The following is a 26,039-nucleotide window of genomic DNA, read 5'->3' as shown; positions in this document are numbered from 1 at the left end:
AACCACATTTAACAGTGGATTAGCAACATGCTAACAAAACATTTAGAAAGACAATTTACAAATATCACTAAAAATATATTAGTTATTATCACTCCATCTGCCATTTTTCGCTGTTGTCCTTGCTTGCTTACCTAATCTGATGATTCAGCTGTGCACAGATCTAGACGTTAATACTGCCTGCTTAGTTATGTAGTTATTAAGTTATGATGCTCAAAGTTCAATGCAAAGGGAGATATTTGCTTTTTCAGAAATTGCTTTTTAAGGACTACAACAAACGGCTGGAAGGGACTACAACAAGCTTCTTCCAGGGCTGTGACATCACTAGTTTTCTCCAGCTTTGTTGTTGTTGAGCTGTTAAAGCTCCGCCCTCTTCTGGAAAGGGGGCGGGGAGCAGCAGCTCATTTGCATTTAAAGGGACACACACAAAAATGGCGTGTTTTTGCTCACACCCAAATAGAGGCAAATTTGACAAGCTATAATAAATGATCTGTGGGGGATTTTGAGCTGAAACTTCACAGACACATTCTGGAGACACCAGAGACTTATATTACATCTTTATAGACTTACTGTGTTGAGCTATATAACATGATTAGTTTTCTGTCAATGAATGTATCCAAACAGTTGTTCACCTGTTATATAAAAAAAAAAAAAAAAATCAAGGGTAATGTGGGTATGATGTCATTGATAGGCGACGCACGGACACAGCCCGTGTCCTGGTTAAAATTGCTAATTTCTCTGGATTTAAACATTCTTGGAAACATTTGGGATAATGTACGTACACAAGTCAACTAAATATATAACATATTTTAATCCAAAAATGCCTTTAAAGCATGTGAACACCCAGACTTTCTTATTTCACTCTTGGTGTAAATATCTCTTTAGTCTGTCATCCGTTTCACTTTTCCTTTCATTCTTTGTGTAAACAGGTCTTGTTTCCTGTGCTATGACAGGCAGATATTGTGCACCTGTTGATCTGTGTGTGAGAGAAATGACAGTGAGAGTGAACGTCTGACCTCCAGGTGTCCGCTGAAGGCCGCGTGATGAAGAGGCGTACGTCCGGCGCGGTCCGACACGTTGACGTTGCTTAGCAATGGCACTAATGCCTCGGCGCAGCGCACTGCTTTATGGGCCGCGGCCACGTGCAGCGGCGTCTGCCAGTTTTTATCCCTTGCGTTGACATCCGCAGAGTGTTTCAACAGCACCTGGACGGCCTCCTGAACACACAATGAGGACATTAATGAGCCTGAAAACATTTGTATGTTTATATTTGTTGTTCCGACGACATGGAGGACGTGTCCTACCTCACTACAGGAAGCTACGGCCCGATGAAGAGGAGTGAGCCATTTATTATCTTTGGCATTTACTCTCGCCCCTGAGAGAAAGAGAGAGAAAGGATATGCAAAATGAATTACAGTTATTAATGTCACAGTTGAAGCCGGATACGTTGAGCTTCCCATAAACTCCCACAATCCTGTGGGATCACATCTGTTGCTTAAAATACAGCAGCACCTGTTACTTTTACTCTGTCATTCATGATGACAACCTCCCGTAACACACGTACATATTATGCGGCCCTTTCAGAAAGTCACATGATGTGTATCTGTTTTGTCAGTGTGTCATTACTGTAGATCTCAGCAAATATGAGTTTTCAGTGATCGATTGCAAAATCTAGAAATTGACATAATTGTTTCTATAATTGACATAAATTAGGCATTTTATATTATATACTGTACACAATGTCAGAATGGTATTGTTAGTTGTTGTGTCTAGTGTGTTTAAATGCTTGATATGTTTTATTTAGATGAAAACATCTAAACAGACACTTCAATGACGCACACTACTGTTCAAAAGTTTGGGGTCAGTACAATTATTTTTTAAAGAAATTAATACTTTTAATTCATCAAGGATGTGTTAAATTGATCAAAAGAGACTTATTTTATATTTCAAATAAATGTTGTTCTACTTTCTATTCATCAAAGAATCCTGCAAAAATGCTTCAATTTCCAAAGAATTATGAACTGTTTTCAATATTGATAATATTCAGAAATGTTTCAAATCATCATATTAGAATGATTTCTGAAGGATCAGGTGAAGGATAATTTTTTTGTCCAAAACAGATGATACAAAAGCATTGGTATATTAATGAATTTCTATATTCCAGTCACTGCACTGGAGGTTTGTGTTCTCATAACTCATGTGGATTCATACCTGACAGGATGAGCAGCTCTATGATCTCAGCGTCGCCCAGGTATGCAGCCGCGTGGAGTGGCGTCCTCTTCTCACTGTCCTGAGGAGTCACAACATATATATATATTATATATATATATATATATATATATATATACATATATACATATATAGATAATATATATATATATATATATATATATATATACATATATACATATATATAATATACATTATATACAATATTATTTACAAACCCGATTCCAAAAAAGTTGGGACACTGTACAAATTGTGAATAAAAACAGAATGCAATGATGTGGAAATTTCAAAACTTTATTCAGAATACAACATAGATGACATATCAAATGTTTAAACTGAGAAAATGTATCATTTTAAGAAAACAATAAGTTGATTTTAAATTTCATGGCATCAACACATCTCAATAAAGTTGGGACAAGGCCATGTTTACCACTGTGTGGCATCCCCTCTTCTTTTTTTAACAGTCTGCAAACGTCTGGGGACTGAGGAGACAAGTTGCTCAAGTTTAGGAATAGGAATGTTGTCCCATTCTTGTCTAATACAGGCTTCTAGTTGTTCAACTGTCTTAGGTCTTCTTTGTCGCATCTTCCTCTTTATGATGCGCCAAATGTTTTCTATGGGTGAAAGATCTGGACTGCAGGCTGGCCATTTCAGTACCCAGATCCTTCTTCTACGCAGTCATGATGTTGTAATTGATGCAGTATGTGGTCTGGCATTGTCATGTTGGAAAATGCAAGGTCTTCCCTGAAAGAGACGACATCTGGATGGGAGCATATGTTGGATATACCTTTCAGCATTGATGGTGCCTTTCCAGATGTGTAAGCTGTCCATGCCACACGCACTCATGCAACCCCATACCATCAGAGATGCAGGCTTCTGAACTGAGCGCTGATAACAACTTGGGTTGTCCTTGTCCTCTTTAGTCCGGATGACATAGCATCCCAGTTTTCCAAAAAGAACTTCAAATTTTGATTCGTCTGACCACAGAACAATTTTCCACTTTGCCACAGTCCATTTTAAATGAGCCTTCGCCCAGAGAAAACGCCTGCGCTTCTGGATCATGTTTAGATATGGCTTCTTTTTTGATCTATAGAGTTTTATCCGGCAACGGCAAATGGCACGGTGGATTGTGTTCACCGACAATGTTTTCTGGAAGTATTCCTGAGCCCATGTTGTGATTTCCATTACAGTAGCATTCCTGTATGTGATGCAGTGCCGTCTAAGGGCCCGAAGATCACGGGCATCCAGTATGGTTTTCCGGCCTTGACCCTTACGCACAGAGATTGTTCCAGATTCTCTGAATCTTTGGATGATATTATGCACTGTAGATAATGATAACTTCAAACTCTTTGCAATTTTTCTCTGATAAACTCTTTTCTGATATTGCTCCACTATTTTTGGCCGCAGCATTGGGGGAATTGGTGATCCTCTGCCCATCTTGACTTTTGAGAGACAGTGCCACTCCGAGAGGCTCTTTTTATACCCAATCATGTTGCCAATTGACCTAATAAGTTGCGAATTGGTCCTCCAGCTGTTCCTTTTATGTACATTTAACTTTTCCGGCCTCTTATTGCTACCTGTCCCAACTTTTTTGGAATGTGTAGCTCTCATGAAATCCAAAATGAGCCAATATTTGGCATGACATTTCAAAATGTCTCACTTTCAACATTTGATATGTTATCTATGTTCTATTGTGAATAAAATATAAGTTTATGAGATTTGTAAATTATTGCATTCCTTTATTATTCAAAATTTGTATACGGTGTCCCAACTTTTTGGGAATCGGGTTTGTATATACACACTTCTGCTCAAACGGTTGGGGTTGGTAAGATTTTTTAATGTTTTTGAAATAAGTCTCTTCTGCTCACCAAGGCTGCATTTATTTGATCAAAAATACAGTAAAAACAGTAATATTGTGAAATATTATTACCATTTTAAATAACTGATCACAGGAATAAATTACATTTTAAAATATATTCACATAGAAAACAAAGCTGAATTTTCAGCATCATTACTCCAGTCTTCAGTGTCACATGATCCTTCAGAAATCATTCTGATATTCTGATTTGCTGCTCAAGAAACATTTATGATCATTAGGATTCTTTGATGAACAGAAAGTTGAAAAGAACAGTATTTATTTGAAATAGAATCTTTTGTAACATTATAAAATGTCACAGTCACTTTTGATCAATTTAGTGCATCCTTGCTGAATAAAAGAATTAATTTCTTTAGAAAAAAATCATTATGTCTATCGCCGAGTGGTGCAAGAGAAAAACATCAACCAATCAAATTCTCTAGAACTACTGCAGCTCAAAAATACACATCCAAAACAGAGTAAAGCTGGTGGTTTTACACTCATCTGCTTTTTACACTACAGCGAAAATAGTAATTTTGTAATTCACCTCTGATTTGCATGTGTTTTGTACTCCATTTGAAAGCTTGGCGTTTGATGCATGTGTGGTTTCAGCAGGGTCTGTGATATATGATACACACACTGGATTCTTGTGCATGGCACACAGTGATACATCCGTGTGTGTGAGAGAGATCCACACCGATCAATGTGGCCACAGATCTCTTGAGACGGCATGCAGAAACATGAGACACACACACATTTTTCTGTTTCAGGTTCCTGAGATCTTCTGCGATCACTGTAGCTTTAAACATTCCTCCAGATGCCAGAGTAAAGCTCGTTCTACATTTTCATCAATAAAGGCAATTACGAAAGAGCGGCAATCATTCATTCTCCAGTGTCATGCCACCCTGCAGGCTTCTGTTTTCCATCTGGTCTGGAATGAGAATGGAAAACAGGAGGCCAAGCCACACTGAGTCATCTGACCCAAAAGGCCATCAGTGATTGGTTGGCAGTCGAATGGGCGTCGCTCCAGTCCAGACCATGCATTGGCGATGAAAACAGACTCCTCATTAAACAGCAAGCAGTGAAATAACCATCTTCAGTCCAAATGCAGGCTCATGACAGAGTATTAACCTCTCAGACGTAGAGCCATTATCAAATGAAGGATAATAATGTACAGAAACTGCCACTGTGTCCATTTCAGAAGACCATCCATCACTGAGAGATCAATGAACTGATTTCAATACCCAGCCAGATGCAATAAAGACTAAAAAAGGACCCATTTACAGAGAACTTCAATGGAATTTAAAGGGATAGTTTAGCCAAAAAGTGTGTTTTTGTAAGTAATGGACATTTACCTGTACATTGACATCTTCTTTCTTGAATATGAGAGAGCGAACTTCATCTGTGTCCACATTAAATATGGCTTTAATCAGAGAGGGCTGTGGAGGAATGAGAGAGAAACAGTCAAAGACAACAATGAAGATATTGTTAAACTCAGAAGCATCATATTGATCAAAACTGACAAGCTCTTTTTGAATGTGTTGAAAATGTTGTGTGAAGATGAAAAGAAGCTAAACGAATGAAACATTGTGTTTAATCTATGCAGAAATGATGAATTCTGAGAATCAAACGTCAAGCGGTTTATTATAGACAACAGAAGAAAAGATGCCATTGATTTATCAAGACGCCAAAGAGAAAAATCCATTCAAGTTCAGGATTAATTAAAATGTATTTAATAGTGTATGAAATCAGTTCTAACATCATCTGTGATAATATGGAGAGATAGGGAGAGAATCTGAGTTTAACTGTCCCTCTGTGCTCACTTACTTTACTTTAAACAGAATCAAATCAACAGTTTATACTGGACAGATCATAAATGAAGATTTCCAACCAGGTCAAAGGAATACAGTATGATGGGGATGCATTAATATATAGAGATGTTGGCCAAAATAGCCAATAATTATGCTTATACTGTAGCTGATAAAGTTATGCATGTAAAAGCATGTATAATTCTACGTTCTAATAAAGGGTAAATGTTTGTTTGTTAAATAAAAAGGAAAATGGCACAATATTTGCTTTGGCTGATACTTATATATCATGCAAAACTGTAATATCTGATTGTGAAAATATTGTTTTGCCATGTTCTGACAGCATACAAGCTCTGAATTCATCGAACCAGTGTTATTATTGTCAACTAAAGCTATTAAATACATTTTTGTTAATTTAATTAAAGCTGAAATAAAATGAAACAAATATTAGAACAAAACCAGTCTGTACCTTTTTTTAAAAATTATTATTATTATTAAATAATTTTAAGTTGAAGCACTGAAATTATTCACTGCAAATAAATAAATAATACTGAAAATTAAATAAAAACAAATTAAACCTAAATAGTAATATTTAAGAATAAAAAATAAACAAAATGACTAAAAATGAAACTAAAAATGAAACTAAAATTTAAATAAATATAAAAATAAGTGCTAATTCAAAATAGTCATAAATACTATAATATTTTATAAATAACACTAAAATAACACACACACACACACACACACACACACACACACACACACACACACACACATGTTTGTTTTTGTGAAATGTGGGGACATTCCATAGACATAATGGTTTTTATACTGTACAAACCGTATTTACTATCCCCCTACACTACCCCTACCCCTAAACCTAACCATCACAGGAAACTGTGCACACTTTTACTTTCTCACAAAAACTCATTCTGTGTGATTTATAAGCCTTTTGAAAAGTGGGGACCGCTGGCTGGTCCCCACGATGTAGGTGAACTCAGGTTTATATTACATCATGGGGACATTTGGTCCCCACAATGTAATATAAACAAAAGCACACACACACACACACACACACACACACACACACACACACACACACACACACACACACACACACACACACACACACACACACACACACACACACACACACACACACACACACACACACACACACCTGCTGTATGTGGATTCACCTAACAAACACATGATGATGCAGCAGCTGAAAGCAGACATTGTTTTTAATCACGGTGAAGGAAAGACAGGAGGGAATGTCGTAAAAGTAAGAATGCAGGGAGGTTTCCTCTGTTCAAGGAAACGTGGCTTGTTGTTGCAAAAGCAAAAACTTCAGCCTGAAGGTCCTAAAAACTGAAAGCAGTCAGAACCACTTAGACTGGGTGCTTTTAACTATTAAAAGACAAAACCAGCCGGCAAAATCAACGGAACTGAAACCTGCCCATCTGGTTCTGCCACCCAACTGCTAGTTATCCTGCTAATTTGTCTAGAGTTTCCATTTACACACCTGCTGTTGTCAACGATCAAGAACACTATTAGATACACAAGATGCATTTTGGTCTGAAATGTGTGAGAACAAAATCATAACGCAACACAAAAACATGTGGCATTCTCAACACTGCTAGTGAGCATTTGCATAAAATGTGATCCTCTTTTATTAGTTTTCTTTTTTAGGTCTACTACAGTCATGGCAGAGAAACAGTTTGAAGAAAATCTTGCAATAAATGAGACTTTATGAACATGTTTAGCTCCCTGAATAATGGCCTAGTGAAGGTAACACTATCACAGCCAGGTTAAAATAAAAAAATAAATAAAAATAAAATAAATAAAAAAACTTTTTTTTTTTATTTAATTTTTTTAAAAGTTTGTCTTTTATTTAAAAAACATCTATAAAAATTCAATTAAATAAATATTATAAAAAAGTAAATTAAAACAAAATTTACATTTCAGGTTTTTAAAGTTTATCTTAGAGAGCAAAAAATCTAAGATAATAAATAATAAAAAAAACCTATGAGAAAAACTAAAATAAAAAAATATTACAAGGTTTTTGAAGTTTCTTTGATGAAAAAATAAAACCAAATTAATTAATTAAAATAAAATAAAATTAATAAAAACTAAAATAAAAACTAAATTAACAATTAATTTAGATTTACAAAAATTAGAAAAAATAAAAACAAATTTACAGAATGTTTTTAAAGTTTATCTCATAAATAAAATCTAAAACTAAATCTGACCCTATTTCAGTAAAAATCTTTTCATTTGAATCAAAAATAAAATCATAAATCATAAAATAAAAAAACAAATAAATAAAACTTTTTTTTTAAAGTTCATCTTTTTTAAAGTTTAAAAATAAATAAATAAATAAATAAAAATGAATGAATAAAAATTAGAAAAAAGTAAATTAAAACCAAATTTATGTTTCAGGTTTTTAAAGTTTATCTTAGACAGCAAAAAATCTAAAGAAATTTAAAAAAAAAAGAAAAAAAAAAGAAAAAAAAAATCAATTTAAAAATATTACAAGGTTTTTAAAGTTTTTTGATGAAAAAATAAAATGAATAAATTAATTTAAATTAGAAATTTAGATTAGAAAAAAATGAAAAAAAATTTACAGAAAGTTTATAAATTTATAAAGATTATAAATCTTTATAATAAATAAATAAATAAATAAATAAAATCAAACTAAATCTGACCCTATTTCAGTAAAAATCCTTTCATCTGAACAACATAGTAAAGAGCGCATGATGTTTATTTATGTCTGCATTTGCCTCCTTGAATTCATTTCTGGCCTGAGGCCTGTTCACACAGGACATGTTCTCACATTTTGCTGCAGCATTTTGTAGTTTTTTGATGGACATCTTTGTCCTTTCCAATGCATCTCACTGTTTTTTGTTTTTTTCAGCATCTCACACCATGTCACGTTTAATTTCCAGAAAGGCCTGAACGTGGGAAGCGTGTCCTAACTAATGCTGTTGTGACATTTGCATCTGACAGCTGTGTTTCCGACCAGGTCAAAGGTCACTAAACTGCTCCTGGTCAGATGATCCAGGGTTTCCAAAGGAATTTTTGGACCTCAGCTGGCAGCACCAAACATCTCCTTACCTGGAACCCCAATCAGATCTGAACATGTCTGTATCCGTCCTCAGATAATAACAGGGACAGATCATGACATGCATCTAATAAAGCAACCAAATCATTTAGCTTTTCTTCTGTCGAAGTTCACACTGATACCTGCTGCTTTACACACACACACACACACACAAAGAAGCTATTATCATCACCTATCCTAATATTCAAATCAGCCACCTCACCTTCTCGTCCTGAGAGGAATTCTGGGAAATGTGGTCCGGAGTGGCTTTGGAATGCAGAGGGGAGGGTTCGTCATCTTCCACCTCCTCCAGGACCACGATACACACGCGACTCATGCGCTCCGACCGCATAGCTGCCTTTCAAACACACACACACGCGCGCGCGCGAGCGAGCGCTGCTCCTCACATAAAACTCCCGCTCGACGCGCGCGATCCGACCGCGATATTCAGGTCTGGTGCCATTAATATCCGTCAGTATCCAGCGCGAGCGTTAAATCCCTCTTCCAAACGCACACATCCCGGTGAACAGGGAATTCCTCAGAGCAGGAACATCAGCAGTGCTGCAGTGAGAAGATGCGTGCAGCGTCCTCACACACACTCACTCACACACACACACTCACACTGACACTCACACACACTCTCTGTGATCTGAGAGAGGACAATGGTGTGTGAGCTCCAGCCTGCTGAAACCTGCACTTTACACACACACACACACACACACACAGATCCAACCCCCACCGCAATAACACACCAACCAACCCTACTGCAGAGAGAGAGAGAGAGAGAGAGAGAGAGTGAAATATGATGCACAAAGAGCTGATGGGACAAACACAGTCAGGAACAGATCAAATTATTCTCTGTCAGGATCATGAACAAGGTCACTGTGTTTTGTTTTTTACTTTAGAGAGAAAATTGTTTCCAGAAGTGGGTTCAATCTGACAAAGCCTTTGGGGATGTTCTCCAGAGTAAAAAAAAAATATATAATAATAATAATAATAATAATAATAATAATAATAAATAATAATAATAAAAACTAATATATATATATATATATATATATATATATATATATATATATAAGTTTATTATTTATAAAGAAAAGCTGTAAGAGTAAGACTGTTATTTGGGTCAATCTCATAAAAATGTGTCAAGAACACGTGTAGGTCATATTATGCCTCAAAATCAAAAGAAATAAATACGAATTTAAAACAGAAATATTTATCAAAGCACATTTACAGAAAAGCTCATATACAAAATTTTTAAGTTGTTAATGTATAATGTATATTCATATTTCTTAAACTAAATTTAATTTATGCTGATTTTAATTTATTATTAAATATCATTATAATACTATTAAATCATTGTATTACAGTATTTTGTATATTTTACACCGGACTGCTTCACAAACGAGGGTCAATTCAACAAAAAAATATCAACATGACGGCACATGCCAATCGATGATTTGAATCAACTCCACAGCAACTACATCAATTTATCCACTAACCATTCAGAAACGTCTAAAAGTTGTAACTTCTTCCTGAGTCTCTCCATCAGTGTCGACTCCGGTTTGAACAATGTAAGGCTGAACACCGTTACTGACAATCCTCATTTTGTCTGTGTGAGATTCTCCAGCTTTGTTGTTGTTGAGCTGTTAAAGCTCCGCCCTCTTCTGGAAAGGGGGCGGGAGCAGCAGCTCATTTGCATTTAAAGGGACACACAAAAACAGCGTGTTTTTGCTCACACCCAAATAGAGGCAAATTTGACAAGTTATAATAAATGATCTGTGGGGGATTTTGAGCTGAAACTTCACAGAGACACCAGAGACTTATATTACATCTTGTAATAAAGGTCTCCTTTAAGTAAAACATCCAAATATATTGTAATAAGATGGATTTCAGTGGAAAATGTGCTTAACTGACATAAAAATAATGTCCAAAATGTCCAGTCTTCACTTTCTTTACGCAAAATAATTTTTGTTTTGACATGCACATGTCCTCATTTAGATACACAGGTAAATGTGTGTGTGTGTCTCCAGTCTCTATGAGATCATGTCTGATCCGTGACTCATTTTCCATTGACTTATCTTCATCTCATCCCCCTCCTCTTCCTCTCGCTCCAGCCCACCACAACAAACTGCTGACGGCCTGACACTCGTTAATGGAGAGATGTGCTGAACACACACACACACACTCATCACACTTCAACAGTCACACACAGAATTATTAATCAGATGTGATTTCTGCACAATAGTGCCTTTCCAATTTGAGGAAGCTCACCGCCGGCAACAAACAACTCAAAGAAACCACTTGTTATTCGAGTGATTCTGATTCTGCTGGACTCAACACTTCTGCATGAGAGATTTTCTTCAAAGTAAAATAGACGATTGTTTTGTGTAATGAGATTTATCAGCTAGTATTGCACCACAAGTATCCAGAACATCTAATGGCACCTCTAAGCATGTTACAACAAGATTTAAATGCACTGATGTTCCTGGCAGACGTCCTCCAAACAAAATGACTTTTCAACGTTTCAGATGAAGAAGAAGAAAAAAACAGACCATAAAAAGGAGCATGAAAGCAGCTTCAGTATCAAAGTCTGCATGAATCACACACCTGTTATCTGTGCCTGGAAACTTATTCCAGAGGTCAGGAATCTTTACTGTACTCAAAGTCACGGGTTCAAAATCATGACCTGTCACGCTTATTTAAGGAACTTTCCACAAATAGGGTACAAAATGTTGCTTTGTATTTAGTGATAGATTCATAGGATATACATCAACATATTTATATATGCAGGCAATGTGTGTAGAAATTGAGAAAAGGGTTAAGGTTAATGATTGATTATTTACTCATCTTCATTTAATGTGTTTATAACTACAGTAGATTCAGTAATGTTGATGTTAGAGATAATACTTCATCTAATGTGTCTAGCAGTTGTATCACATACAGGATTTATATTTTTATTGCTATAAACAAATGGAACCTAATTCGTGAGTGTCTCATTACATAAACACGCTGTCCAGCAGGTAAAAGTAACTTAAAAGACAAACTTTACACTAATAATTAAACTCTCAAAAGAGAAAGTTTGCACATTTCTAAATATAACAGTAAGAATTGCATGGTTATTGCAATGGGTCTTGTAATCATGAACTAAAAATGGAGTTTACAATTAATTACCACTGCAATGCATGATGGGATGCACAATGCCCCAGCAGATCACGCCACAGTATTATTTCAGGAACCGCAGGAGTCTGTTGACATTTTCTGACATACTGATGCAAGATACAGCAAAACATTTTCCTACCTGAACCCTGGAGTCTAAACTTGAGTTATGAAATAAGAACTGAAAACTTGAAGTTATATATACACTACCATTCAAGCGAAACTATCATACAAAAGAAAAATAAAGTGGCTCTAAGCTCCGCCCCCTGTATCCATGCAGCCTATAACAAGCTCACCTACCAGAGAATACAACCAATGAAAACGTTCCGTCACAAGCTGCCTGCAGAAACGGCAGAGCCACAGAAGCATCATTACAGACGTCGTGTCTGATTCAGAGCTGATGATAGACACGGTTATATGGCTGATATTATCGATTTAGTTTGACATTATGAAATACTGTTAATCCTAAGACCCAGAGCAGAACATAATACAACCTGAATCAAGAGAAACCAGGCGTCACAACAATATAATGAACAGCAGAGGTTAGTTTCATAGGTTTGAAACCTGCCACCGACTGAATTTGAGTCAATAATGCGTTTAAATCAGACGATATAATGTGCAGCTCTAGTGTGACCTTCACTGACCTCCATAAAACCAGCCAGAACTGACAAAAAGATCATGCCAGACACAAGCTATATGAACTACAGGCCAGATCCCTGCTTTTGTGACGGATGTTTGCATGAAACAGGATATTTAATGAGCAAAAAATTGTGTTTTGTATCAGAATGGAGTTTGAAGTTGATTGTGTGTAAACTGTTTTACATTAACTACTATTATTAATAACTATTGGTAAGACTTGAAAAGTGATTAAACATGCAGGAGCTTGTTTAAAAGTCTCAGAACCGAGTCTGAAGGGATTTGATGAAGTCAAACGCCCTCTAGAGGACGAGAGAAGCACAACCACATGAGAAAAGCTGTCTGTTCATGATAAACAGTGTTTACTGAGGTTAGTTTGTTTGAGCTGTGCTGGTTCACACTGGTCCAGCTGGTCTGGTTTGATGGTTTATTGGGTTTTTGGGCCTGTGGAACAGCTAGATTAATGTAACCCAGTTGAGTTCAAGCCAATGTATGTCTTTCAGCAGGTTCTGCTATTTCATTCTCTCTTTGTCCATTTTTCAAACAACTTGCAAACAAAGACCGCGGCTGCTGTTTGTGAAAGACACTTCCTGTGTGCGGTCACTCCTGTCTAACATCAGTCTCATGCTATTTATGTATTCTCACAAATCAATCAAATATCATTCATCTATAAAGTCTTGAATAAAAGATAAAGACTTCATGTTTTGCATGACTGATTTTTGTTTCACTATCTTCTCCTCTCAACAGAATTTAACAGCCTATAATGAAGTAAGAGGAAAAGTGCTTTCTAAATGCAGGTTTTGTTGCATCACATGAGGGATGATGCTTCAATTTATAAGCAGACTGCTGTTAAACTTTCTTTCTGTCAGTCATAAATTCCTTATGTTTTACCAAGCAGGCCTTAATAACAATAACAACAGCCAGAATCTGTCAGTCACAGCTGAAGATGCAGATCAACTTGACTTTAAAATGGCAAATATATTAAACATGGCTTTTTGCTCGTAAAAAAATAACTGAAAAACAGATTTAAGTCAGTTAAAAATAAAGCTATATAAAATAAAATGTAATAATTAAATAATATGAATTAATATAAATAATAATAATAATAAATAAATAAAATGTATTAATTAATTAAATTAAAAAATAAATACAATTATAAACAAAATGACACCCAGTAAAAAAATACAAAAATATGTGAATTTAGCCAAAAAGACCATTTAATGAACTGTAAAAAATAAAATCAAATAAAAATAAATTTAAAGAGATTTAAGACAATTTAAAGAATGTACAAAAATTGTATAAAAAAGATATTTATATATATAATAGAAAATAATATAAAAAATAATATAAAATAATAATAATAGTAATAATAATAATAAATAAAATGTGTTAATTAATTAATTAAAAAACAAATTAAAACGAAATGGCAACAAGTCAAAAAAATACAAAAATATGCGAATTCAGCCAAAAAGACAATTTAATGAACCGTAAAATAATAATAATAATAATAATAATAATAATAATAATAATAATTAAAATAAAAAAAGATTTAAGACAATTTAAAAAAAAATTATAATAATAATAATAATATTAAATGAATAAAAATAAAATAAACAAATTATTTAATTAACTAAAATAAATAAATAAAAAATAGCAAAATAAAAATATACTTTTTCTCATTTAAAGCTAAATTTTTGATGTTGCAAAAAGTTCATGTCCATGTTATTTGAGCATATGCAGATGATATATATTTATATATTATTATGCAAAGTGTTTTAGGGTAAAAAAAAAATTTAAATGCTAAGGTAAACTGCTAAATAAATAAGCACAGAATGCATTATTGCAACAACACATCAGGTCATGTGCAGCAACAAACCCATCACTGAACGACTTAAACTTGCAATATTAAAAGCTTAGACTGTTTGATTCACAAACTCCTTTAAACATTTAAAGTAGTGCATCGTGATGCAGCACAGCCTGAGATCTGAGCACAGGTGTGGTGTGTGTTTCAGGTGTGCGCAGGTAACTGATCACAGACCTGCTCTCGGATCCGCAGCACCATCTTCTTCTTTCTCCTCCAGCGCTCGAATTCATGCGGAAATGAAGCCTAAAAGAGCCCGAAACATCTCAGACAGACCAGGGGTAATGTTCTGCCTCACATGTCAGAGTGTGCTGGGCTCGAGTTTCCTCTCCTCTTCCTGAAATAGACAAACACAAGCGGCACAAACACAAAGCCACAGAAGCTTTCATTTCTAGTGCTTCCACTCTGCAGTAGAGCGACTCTCACTGCAGTTACAGGTGCGAGGTCGATAGAGGGCGCTGCAGATGCGCTAAAATATGATAGCCAAGCATTACATCCACAAAATGCAAAATGAAGAAAGAAAAAAAAAAAAAAAAAAAAAACGTGAAAAATTAATATAACTAATAAATATTAGAAGGACTTTATTATTTATTTAATTTTTAGTTTAACTTTTATCATGTAAAAAAACATTTTTAATATTTAACTATTAAACAAATCGTTTTATATCTTACATATTTACAAGAACAAATAACATATGGGTTAACTGCATGCTCAATTATATAGATATTCAAAGTACAACGTTCTGGTAATACACTATTTAATGATTATTCGTGTTAAACTCAAATGGGACATTGATATGAATATGTTTGACTGCTTGTCAAAGATTTTAGCACTATCGCTTATTATCGTGGAAGTCAAATCAGTTGACTCAGTTTCACTCAATCCGGAAGTAAATCTAGAGTGGACATTCTTTTATCGTCTGAAAATATCTATGCCTGACATTCCACAACAATGCCGCATCGAGGACGCATCTGATTGGCTGAAACCGAGTGAAGTCATCGATGTTTCCTTCCAGAGATGTTGTTCCTTTCTAAGTGTTGTTTTTCTCATCAAACTGTCCAAAAACCGTTCAAATATATTCACACAAGCTGAATGTTGAATGTCTTAAGAGTCTGTTAGCTTTAAAAAAAAAAAAAAAAAATGCAATAAATTCTACAAAGGAGTTTATTTATTTTTACAATATAAATTTAAATGTAATTATTTTATATTTAATAATGAAATAATTTAGATCAAATAATTACATTTTTAATCGAATAATCTAAAATATCTACATTTTATGTAATAAAAATATGATTAAAATGAAAATAAATAAATGTATTCAATACAGATAATGTCTCCAGTTTTGAAAATGTTCAGATAAACTTACTAACAATTTATACTTAAATAGACTGCTTTGGCATGTGAGCAATTTAGAAGTCAGTGCTTTGGGGTGCAGTAATGAGACAGATGGTCATTTCTCCTCCTGGGGAATCTAAGAAAAGGAAACTGGCCTCTCCAGCAGATAAAAATACTAGAGCTGTGTGTGTAAAAATAGCAGACGTGTCACTGAATCACTCTGACCTTTAGGTCTAACGAAGATCCCGAGGCCCTTCTCACAACCTGACATTTGTCTAAAAAGTTCCTTCCCATAATAACCACAGCTGCATCTAGAGATGATCACGTTCGTTAACGTGTGCTTTGGCGCCATCTTGATGTCACCAACAATAATGCCTAGAAATGTAAGGAAACATCCTTGGAGTGCATTAAGAGGTGCTGAACATGATGAACACGCCCCCTCCCAACATTACCACGCCCATTTCATGATAGCACCGCCCCCAAATTCATGAACAGGCTATGCAACACAAGCACCTCCCCTCTCATGAGTGGACACGCCCCTTACTGCTGATTGGTGCTTGATCTAATCCACTTTCAACAGCATTTCTCAGAAATCACTTACTGCACCTTTAACCCTTTAAGACCTGAAGGCTTTTTTAGAGTTTTTTTTTTTTTTTTTTTTTTTTTGAGCGACACACACAAAAGTAAAGACTCATAACTCCAAAACTGTAGCAAGGAGAGTCAAAAGATAGGCATAATTTCATAGAACACTTTTTAAATTTTAAGAAAATATAAATTACATTACATTTGGACATTTTCTTGCTGAGAAACAGCTGATAAAATACAAAAAAATATGTATAATTTTTTTTAATAATTTTCCTTTTTTTTATATGACATGGAATAGCTCTATAAGATTGGATAAAAATTATTTTTTGGTGATGCTCTCCTATATGTGAGCTGCATCTGGTTCAAATTTTGTGGTGATAGCATAAAGGATAGTTTAAAAAAAATGTTTATTTTTTCCGCAGCCAGGTGGCGCCAACGGGCGGCACATCTCAGCACTCATTAGGAGTTTTTCAAAATGGTTAGATGCATTAAAAAGATGAGATTCTAAGCTTTAAAATGATATCTATTTTGTGTTATTCCACGTTAAAAAACGTACATGGATGTGTCCGGGAACATTGGCTACACACTTCATCCCTGAAAGATTACATGTTTTTAGCCAAGTATGTTAAATCATTCCGTGAGTAATATCTTGCGATCAATGCAATATATTATATTGATTTTGGATTCATTTTAATCTTGAGAATCCGCTTTTTAAAATTTTTTTATGATCTGTGCATTTTTCATGAAGTTATGAGCACGTGAAATATACATACTTGTATTCAGTTAGCGGCTGTGCTGTTTTTGTTGTAAACGCATATTACTCAGACTCATTAGAGGGTGAAAACAACGCAACAGAAGCATGTTGGAGGCTTGGTATGAACATTTAAAGTCTCTGGTTTTGTATGCAAAAAGAATTTTTGTGCTACCTATATGGATTCAATTTTTATTGGCTCTTAAAGAGAGACACGCAAACGGGAGCGCCGACGCTTCATCCGGTCTTAAAGGGTTAAAGTCCCCCTGCAGTCAATAATCAATTGTTTCTGCTTCTTCGCCTGTGTTTTGATCCGGAAGTTCTGTACTCTTCTGGTCTAATTTATAATATCTTCCATAACAAAAAACAATTATATCAACCCACATTTCTATATCTCAGAATAACATTTAATCTCTTACAAAAAACAGTTTCTGATATTTATCCGGTTAAAAGATCTTGCATCAAAGCATGAATCAAACTTAAAAGACAAACCCGCACATAAACGTCAAACTTTCAGAGTTCCCATGCTTCATTCTTAGTCAAGACTTTCTTTTTATTTCCGTCTCAATCATGGCATTCATACACATACAGTAAATGACAGCAGTCTGAACAGGGCAGTGAGTTGGAGTTAATTTTATTAGTGTTATACTGAGATAAGCTGCTCAAAATGAATGTTTTAGAAGCATAATGCAAACACTCTACTCCTTTTAGAGTCCTTTTCAGTCTATTAAAATGACCGTGACATTCAAATCGACTTACTTTGTTAAAGAAAAATAAGAAAATATAATTGACAGTACATTTAGGCACACCGCTGACACATACTATACACCAATATGCACAGTTCATTTTCATAGATTCATACAGACGGGGATTCAGAAAACAAAATCAAGTCAGGAATCGGAAACATTTGTATCAACCATTGAGTAAATTTAAAGGGGAAGTGTGCTCCTGTGTGACGCAACCAATCACAGCAGAGTTTAGCTTCTCAGTGCCAGCCAATCACAGTAGAGAAAGACCACAAACAGGCAAATCACAAGAGTAAACCTGTGTGATGCTGGCCAATCAATCACAGCAACTGAAACAATGTTCAATAAAGAGTTTAAGTGCTGTTTTTATTTAAAAACACAATTAGTTCTTGTATATTATCTGAACCAGGTCTTAAGGATGAAACTCATGAAATCTGAGACAGGTCATATTCACTCCAAAATCAAAATAAATTATGTATTTGTGTAAAAAAAAGCTCTTTTCCAAGACAATTTCTGCTCCAATTCTCATGACTTGAACTGAAAGAAAAATCTAATTCTTATTACATAACATGAAAAATAATTTATTTGTATTTGTTTAATAGTTTACATAATTATTATATTATTTTTACATTTATTTTATGTATATTACTATATAATAATTCATTTTAATTGTTATACCCACTGCCCAAAAAACAAAAACAAAATGAAAAAAACTTTTTTTTTTTGGCCGGGCAGTGTATATTTATCATCACAGTAATGAGAATTAAGGAAGTAAATGTGCTTAATTGTCATAAAAAAAAGGCTTCATTTTCTTTATGCAAAGTATAATTGATGTACTTTCACTTAAGGGTTAAATATGACCCGTGCATGTTTTTGCAAAGTGTAGATATATCATAAGTGTGACTGGAGAGTGTTTAACAGTAAGAAAGTGTGTTCTCTAATGCCAGATGACCTCTGTTTTGAGCCTCCGTTCGTCTACAATGTGCTTTCACTCGTTCCTAAAAGCAAAACACGGCAAAAAATCCAAATCGTCAAGAAAACGGCAGGAGTGACGAAACATTAAAAACAAAAACATCCCCAACACAAACATAAAAGCCAGACTTATAAAACAAGTCCTTTAAAACAAGCCACTTACAACAACGGAATGTTCAGGTGGTTTCGAAGAGTTTTCGGATTCGCTTCTGAAATTCTTCACTCGAATATACTTGAAAACTATCCCATACATGATTATTATATAACATGCATTAAAGAAACATATTGCACAAAAAAAGAATAACATATTCTCTGAGTTGGACTGTCAATATCGCCTTGATGTGTGTGCATGAGGGCGCGACCTTGTGTGTGTGTTTGAGGGGAAGCTACGTCTACAGCACACGTCTCTTGGTCTTGGATTTAAGGCTGACTCTATATCTCACACTCAAACAGTCTTCGGCATCGGACAGTTGCAGTTTAGTGCTACACTTGCTATTCTAAAATAAAGTACTTTTAAAAACAAACATGTACACGAGCCTCCACTGGATTGAGTTATAAAAACAGGACACACACAAACATCGGCTCACTAGAGACAGGTACATTCGTTTAAAGCATATCTCCGTATGCGTAGCCACCCGAACGTCGAAGACGGCCATGCAAGTATGAATCCCACCATCTCTGTCCCCCTTTGATATGTTTGAGGGCTTTAAATAACGATTTAAGTCATTTTTTTTATTAAATGCAAGTGAAAGGCTGGGGGGCGTGGCCTGTTTTAAACCCTGCCCGCTTCATGCAACCGATTGGTTGGCTGGATAACGTTACGCCTATTTCAGTTTCAGTGCCACAAAATGTATGTAAATGAACATCATAATACATTGCTGCTGACCCTTGTCATATGGTTCTGCTTGTGATGAGTGTTAAGGTGCATAGGTTGGTTCGGTCAGATTTCATTCACCATACTGTACTGACGATGAGGCGACCGCTGCCGAATACAAAACAAACCCAAAGTAAACCCCCAAAAATCGTATATATCTACACAGTGTCATCCAAACAAACACAAACGGAGAGAACGATCACTTAGTGCCCAGTCTTTCATAGTGGTTCAGAGGTGACCGAAGTGTCGGACGATGACAAAATGAATCCTCTATGCTACGGCCGTGTCAATGCAGTGCTTTAAACGAGAACAGCCAGGAGGCACTAAGAGGGAGGCATGTGTTCAAGCGTTTACCGCCGCAACATCCGGTCTGGAGAACCACACGCGCCTCCGTTCAGGCGCCGCTGTGGCAGGTCGACGGCCGCTGGCTCCTCCCCCTCTACGTCGGTGGGAGAATCGTCCGTCTGTCACCTCTTGTGCAAGCTGCGCATTTTTTGTGAATATTTTAGTACACGTGGCGAGCGCGAGTGGAGCTTCACAAACAGCTCGGGGAACTTGTACTGAGGAAACAGGGTCTCCAAGAAGCCCTCCAGAAAGACGTAGACCAGCCGCCGGTTCAGAGATTGGTGCTGGAACATGTCGAAGACACGCAGGATGCCCTTGCGCGTGGTCTCCGCTCCGATGATGTGCTTCAACTCATCTGATGGGAGGAGAAAACATTCAAAATTTCAAGTCAAATTGATTGGTATTAGTGTTGTAAAAATTAAAAATGTGGCAATACCAGCATTTCCCCCTAGCCTTTTGAGCGGATTCGTAAACACCTCTGATTGGCCGTTTGGTTCATGCGCTCAACAGATACATCTGCTACAATGATCAACCATAGACTGTAAAAAAAAGATGGACGACGCGACGCTGCTTCCTTCCATTGTATTGAACTGAAGCCAAAATGGGCCGTTGAATGGGCGCTGACACGTTACGCAATACGTCAAAAAAAAAAAAAGTTTGGAGCCTGGGCATGCGCAGAAGGAATCGTCAGTGGAGCCCGAAGGCGGAGTCGCGGTATCAAACTTCCGCCCAGACGACTGCGTCATCATTCATGTATTTTAAATAGACTATAAAAATTATATACAATTTAAAATTCTACCTATAAAATAATAGGCTATTCTGTTTCTAGAGCAATAATATTTTTGAAACAGCAAATTCAGTAGATAAAAATCAATATAATATGCCACTAGAAACAACTCTAAATCGTCAGAAACGGTCCTGCCATTTTAAATAAAGTTCAACTAACGTTACAGGAGATCGATTGCTGTAATTAGAGTAAGCTATCATTAGTTTTGTCCTGCTAATTATTATTTTATACCCATAAAAATAATAAGTAACTGCCAGATAACGATCATCTGCTTTTTCCCGACATGGTTAACATTAGGTGTGTTATCTAGGGCTGGGTATCGTTCAAAAATTTTCGATACCGATACCTTGACTTCGATACCGATACCTAAACGATACCTTTTTCGGTACCAGTTTTATAAAATCTGTTTAAACAAGATTACATAACCTCAAAAAAATCTTTGGTTTTATATTTTAACTTTGTTGACTTTTTTTCAGACTCAAAGACTCATCTCCTGAGCCACTGCGGGGAATAAAAAAAAAAGCACAAATGAACAAAATTTACCCAACACAATAAATCAGCGTAGTTTTAATAAAGTTTAGTTTTCAATGCAAAAATTAAGTATGTGAGGCTCTTTTTAAATCACTCAGCAATTGTTCTTCAAAAAATTAATTATTATTAACAAGATCAAAGCAGAAGTAAGAGTGACGCAAGTTCGTTGCGTCTTACCGTGAAATAAGAGTTTTGTGTCTTCATTAAAATCAACACATTAATGATTCATCTCTCATCCACCCGCAATTAATTTTAATGTTATTTTTTTTTTTTATTACTTGGCCCGACCCGCCAATTATCCGCAGTATCAGGAGGACGCTGATACCTCTTTTTCAGCAGAATTGTTCGCGTTCTGGAGCCAGAGGCAGAGCCTGTGCTCGTGCAGGTGAACGAGCCTGTCATGAACCGGTCGCGTGTTTCCATAGACTTGAGGGACGAACGCTGATGTAAAGCTGCTGTGTGTTGTACCTGTCCATAACTATTCTAAAAAACATTGCGCGTTCCGCTGTTTCTGCAGGCAGTGCTACACTTTTGTTTTCTGTTAACAGTATCTGTAGTGAACCGGCTTCTCACATAAACAGCCGTTTCTCACCCGTCCATTCGGAGATAAACTGAAAACGAACCGTTGATTCAATCGCCCTCTCGCACATAGGGTCTCTCTCGCGCGTATAGTTTTATATATTTAGATATAAATAACAATGTAGCGCAACGTTACTTGCTCCTCAACGAGACAGCGAAAGCATTTCTCCGCGCCTCTCCTCGATCGGCTCCATTCTGAGGTACCGAATGACAAGACACTTTTCGATACTCGGTAGTATCGAGGCAGTTCGATCGATACCTAAAAAGTATCGAGTTCGGTACCCAGCCCTAGTTATCTTAACTAATAACATTTATTAATTAGCTTATAACACCCATATTTAATGTTACAGAAAAAGGTTCAGTGATCCGTCAGATCCTGTAGGTCGGTTAGTACAGTTTACTGCTGAACAACTCATTTTGCTGGTGTTAAATAACAAAGAAATCAAAAATTAATAGTTAGTTAATACATCTTCAATCTCCCCTCGAAGCTCCGACAGTCCTCAGACAAGCTGTCAATCAACTTTGAATCATGACGACACGCCCCGTTTTTATAGCATCAAATTGCTAGCTAAAATCTAAATCATCACAAAAACGAACAATTGAATATATATCAGCGTGATAACAACTACCTTAAATGACCAAAACCATCTTTCAGAAAGTTTTATTTGAAACAGTTTTCACTGAAGTCTCATTCGACTGCATTGAGAAGGCGGGGTTTATGACCTGTACTGCATCCAGCCTCCAAGGGGCGATCAAAGAGCCTGCGGCTTCACTTTTTAGGACGTATGAGACACACCCGTGATCAACGCTTCAAAAACATGTTGTAAATATACATCTTTTACCCTCTTCACTGAGCGCTTACAGATACACACGGTAGCGTTTGAAAGCTGGCGTCTATTAGCAGATCTGTCTATTAGCGGTTATATTAGAGATCCACTGATTGACGCTTGCTTTCAAACGCTCCTGTGTGTATCTCTGTAAGCACTCAGTGAAGAGCATCAAAGAAGTCTATTTATATTTTGAAGCATTGATCATTGTAGCCAATCACAGACATATCTGTTAAGTGCGTGAACACAATGGCCAATCAGAGATGTTTAAGAATCCACTCAACATGCTAGGGGGAAATGCTGGTATCCTCACATTTTTAAAATTTCTTGGTACCAATCTAGGTATTTTGATACTATTTGTTTTAACACTTTCACTAATACTCATTGCATGTACCCGGCATGATGCCCAGGAGTGTGGTTTTGGCGGCGACCCGTGTCCTCATGCGGAGGCTTTTGTCTCTGCGGGGCGGCGTCTCGGCGAGAATCCCATTCGGCCAGTAAGAGTCTCTGCGGAGTCAAAAAAACCCAGGTAAGATGAACCAGAACCACATATTTCAGGACAGACAGTACACGCATGTAATCATCACCTGAATCTCTTCACATAATCAGACACTTGCTCAGGCGAGGTCATGTAGTCGACGTGATCCACGATTTTCCTGCAGTGAAGCAAAAACAAATGTTTGCCGTTGAACAGAGAGGAGAAAAATAAGCCATAATGCGTGTATGATCACGTGTCCATCGCACCTGTTTATCGTGTCTCCATACGTCGCTTTGATGAGCTGCTGTAGGAGGTTTTTGATGTTTCTCCGCAGCCACTGATTTCTCTCCTTCAGGTCAAACACCTCGTCCATCAACAGCAACATTACCCTCAGTGGAATATTATCATCCACCTGCACAACAAAAAAAATGAAACTCGCAGCTCTGAAAATCTGATTAAAAAAATCTGATTAGACAGACCACATGCAAAGTCACTGAAAAAATAACCAATAAACAGGGATGCAAACAAACTGGGGTAAAAAAGGTGACAGTGAGAAAAACCCCCATAGGAGGGTCAGCGGGCCAAGAAGAATTTTTTTAAATATCACCTTTAAAATGTGGATTTACAGTGTTCCACACTGACACTGTTATTATGGAAACTATTCAATATGATTATGCAATAATAACAATAAATATAATTGTATTAAATTATAAAAGTAAAAATCAATAAATACATAACTATGCAAATAATACAATTGAACTGTAAAATAAAAAATATCTATTTTAAAACATTAAGTATTACTATCATTTTATTAAATTATAACAATTGAATTAAAGTATTTAATGACAAAATAATAATAATTCTATATTTTTAAATAGAATTAAAAAACAATTTAAATTCATTTAAGAAACAAATTACTACGGTAATAATACTATTGTACTGTAAAATAAAAAAATAAGTATTTAATAATAATATTAATAATTATTATCATTATATTAAATTATAAAAATTTAAATCCAATAAAGAAATACATTACTATGGTAATAACAATACTGTAAAATGAACAAATTGGTGACTAATAATAATAATAATAATAATAATAATAATAATAATAATAAAAAAAAAAATAAAAAAAAAAATATATATATATATATATATATATATATATATATATATATATATACACACACACACACACACTATTTTATTAAATTATAATTAGTAAAAAAAAATACATTTCTGTGGTAATATTACTACTGTACTGTAATGTAAATTAAAACAAAAAATAATAATTTTAATTTGACAAATAAAAAACACTAATATTAATAACATCAATACTAATACTAATGTCATAATTTATTTGCTTTTAAACATTACTACTGTACTGTAAAATAATAAACTGAGTATATTATAAATAACAATAAGAAACATTTTTTATTTTATTAAAAAAAATAATTTGAAAAAAATAAATAAATAAAAAAATCACTCATATTAATGACATTAATATTAACACTAATGTCATAATTTCTTTGCTTTTAAACATTAAACCATAAAACTTTTACTAGAATTGCTTACAATTATTCAAATAAATGTCATTATTATTAGTGCCTTTAAAAATATTGCGCTGTTTTATAAAAGCAGCAAACCTCTTGAGGCTGTGTTAGAGTGATTTAGCCAAGTTTATGATGTGATGTTGACTTACGTTGTCGTCCAGCTGGGCCGAGACACGGCAGTGTTCGGGATCGATGTCGGACTTTTGGAGTAAAGGAGGCACCTGTGGAGCATACGTTCATTGGTAAAAGCTCATAAAATATCACCAGTCGAGCTCAAATGCTTTGCCTACGTGCAACCGTATTTCTGCACCAGCTCAGCTATGCATGTGAAATTACTGACTAAAGGCAGAGACTAAGTTTCCCAGTTATACAGAAACAGGCTAAATAAAGTCAACATGTAAAGTGTCCAGTTTCTGAGGTCTTTCGCATTTCACGCTGACGTGCTCTACCTTAAATATGGATTGTTTAATATCCTGGCCAAGTTTCTTAAAATCCTGGCCCACGTCCGCCGAGACTTTGGACACTCCCTCGGCCAGGCTGTCCGGCAGTGACTTCACAGCATTGGACACATTCCGCATGGAGCTCCGGAGAGGATTCACAAACGTGTCCATCTGTCCGAGTCCAGAGAACAGGACAAATTTACAAAAACTGCGAATCCCATCAGACAACAACTATGCCGCTCCCCTCTGGATGAATACATTGGGTTGTGTTGACGCTGACAGCAATTTAATCACTGTTCGTCGCTAGCTGGTGTTCTTACTGAACTGCAGACGTGGATCATGGGAGCTTAATTGTCTTTGCTGCTGCTAATTAACTTAAACCTGCTCAACTTTCCCGCTCCGCCAGTGGTTGATATTCCTCATGTTGTCCTGAATCGCCAACTCTCATTGAATTCAATGACTTTTGGTAACTCCAAATCGCTGTTAGTGTGACAGTTGTTATAGATAGCATGTATGGGTTTTTTATTTGAATTTGTTAATGATTTCTGTTGCAGTGCATTGATTTAATGAGCAGTTTGCATTTACTGA

General features: G+C 35.7%; 2 protein-coding genes across 11 annotated transcripts in view; both read right to left on the bottom strand.

The window, feature by feature from the left end:
• Nucleotides 1-14,990, bottom strand: part of LOC137037231 (serine/threonine-protein phosphatase 6 regulatory ankyrin repeat subunit A) — a 31,213-nt gene extending 16,223 nt beyond the window's left edge. Inside the window, exons 1-5 of one of the 3 annotated variants that reach the window (XM_067411053.1) lie at nucleotides 14,826-14,990; nucleotides 5,437-5,520; nucleotides 2,209-2,287; nucleotides 1,302-1,372; nucleotides 1,014-1,214 (exon numbers count right to left, since the gene is read on the bottom strand). In XM_067411053.1, coding sequence (XP_067267154.1) covers nucleotides 1,014-1,214; nucleotides 1,302-1,372; nucleotides 2,209-2,287; nucleotides 5,437-5,520; nucleotides 14,826-14,849 — 459 coding nt within the window. In that variant the 5' untranslated portion in view covers nucleotides 14,850-14,990. Of the gene's footprint in view, nucleotides 1-1,013; nucleotides 1,215-1,301; nucleotides 1,373-2,208; nucleotides 2,288-4,628; nucleotides 5,297-5,436; nucleotides 5,521-9,212; nucleotides 9,643-14,825 lie in introns of those variants that run through there. The other 2 variants (XM_067411052.1, XM_067411054.1) reach the window with 2 other exon arrangements.
• A 2,857-nt stretch (nucleotides 14,991-17,847) lies between these two features.
• The window catches only part of snx13 (sorting nexin 13), a 37,748-nt gene continuing 29,556 nt past the window's right edge, over nucleotides 17,848-26,039 (bottom strand). For 7 of the 8 annotated variants that reach the window (XM_067411137.1, XM_067411138.1, XM_067411140.1 and 4 more), the window contains 6 exons: nucleotides 25,461-25,622; nucleotides 25,161-25,232; nucleotides 23,725-23,870; nucleotides 23,568-23,636; nucleotides 23,375-23,487; nucleotides 17,848-20,611 (listed from right to left, as the gene is read on the bottom strand). In XM_067411137.1, coding sequence (XP_067267238.1) covers nucleotides 20,379-20,611; nucleotides 23,375-23,487; nucleotides 23,568-23,636; nucleotides 23,725-23,870; nucleotides 25,161-25,232; nucleotides 25,461-25,622 — 795 coding nt within the window. In that variant the 3' untranslated portion in view covers nucleotides 17,848-20,378. The remainder of the gene's footprint in view (nucleotides 20,612-23,374; nucleotides 23,488-23,567; nucleotides 23,637-23,724; nucleotides 23,871-25,160; nucleotides 25,233-25,460; nucleotides 25,623-26,039) is intronic. The other variant, XM_067411142.1, reaches the window with a different exon arrangement.

The sequence above is a fragment of the Chanodichthys erythropterus genome, chromosome 15 (genome assembly GCF_024489055.1).
Source record: "Chanodichthys erythropterus isolate Z2021 chromosome 15, ASM2448905v1, whole genome shotgun sequence".
In the NCBI taxonomy this organism is placed as follows: domain Eukaryota; kingdom Metazoa; phylum Chordata; class Actinopteri; order Cypriniformes; family Xenocyprididae; genus Chanodichthys; species Chanodichthys erythropterus.
The sequence above is the reverse complement of the archived record's forward strand: the minus strand, read 5'-3'. Positions and strand labels throughout refer to the sequence as shown.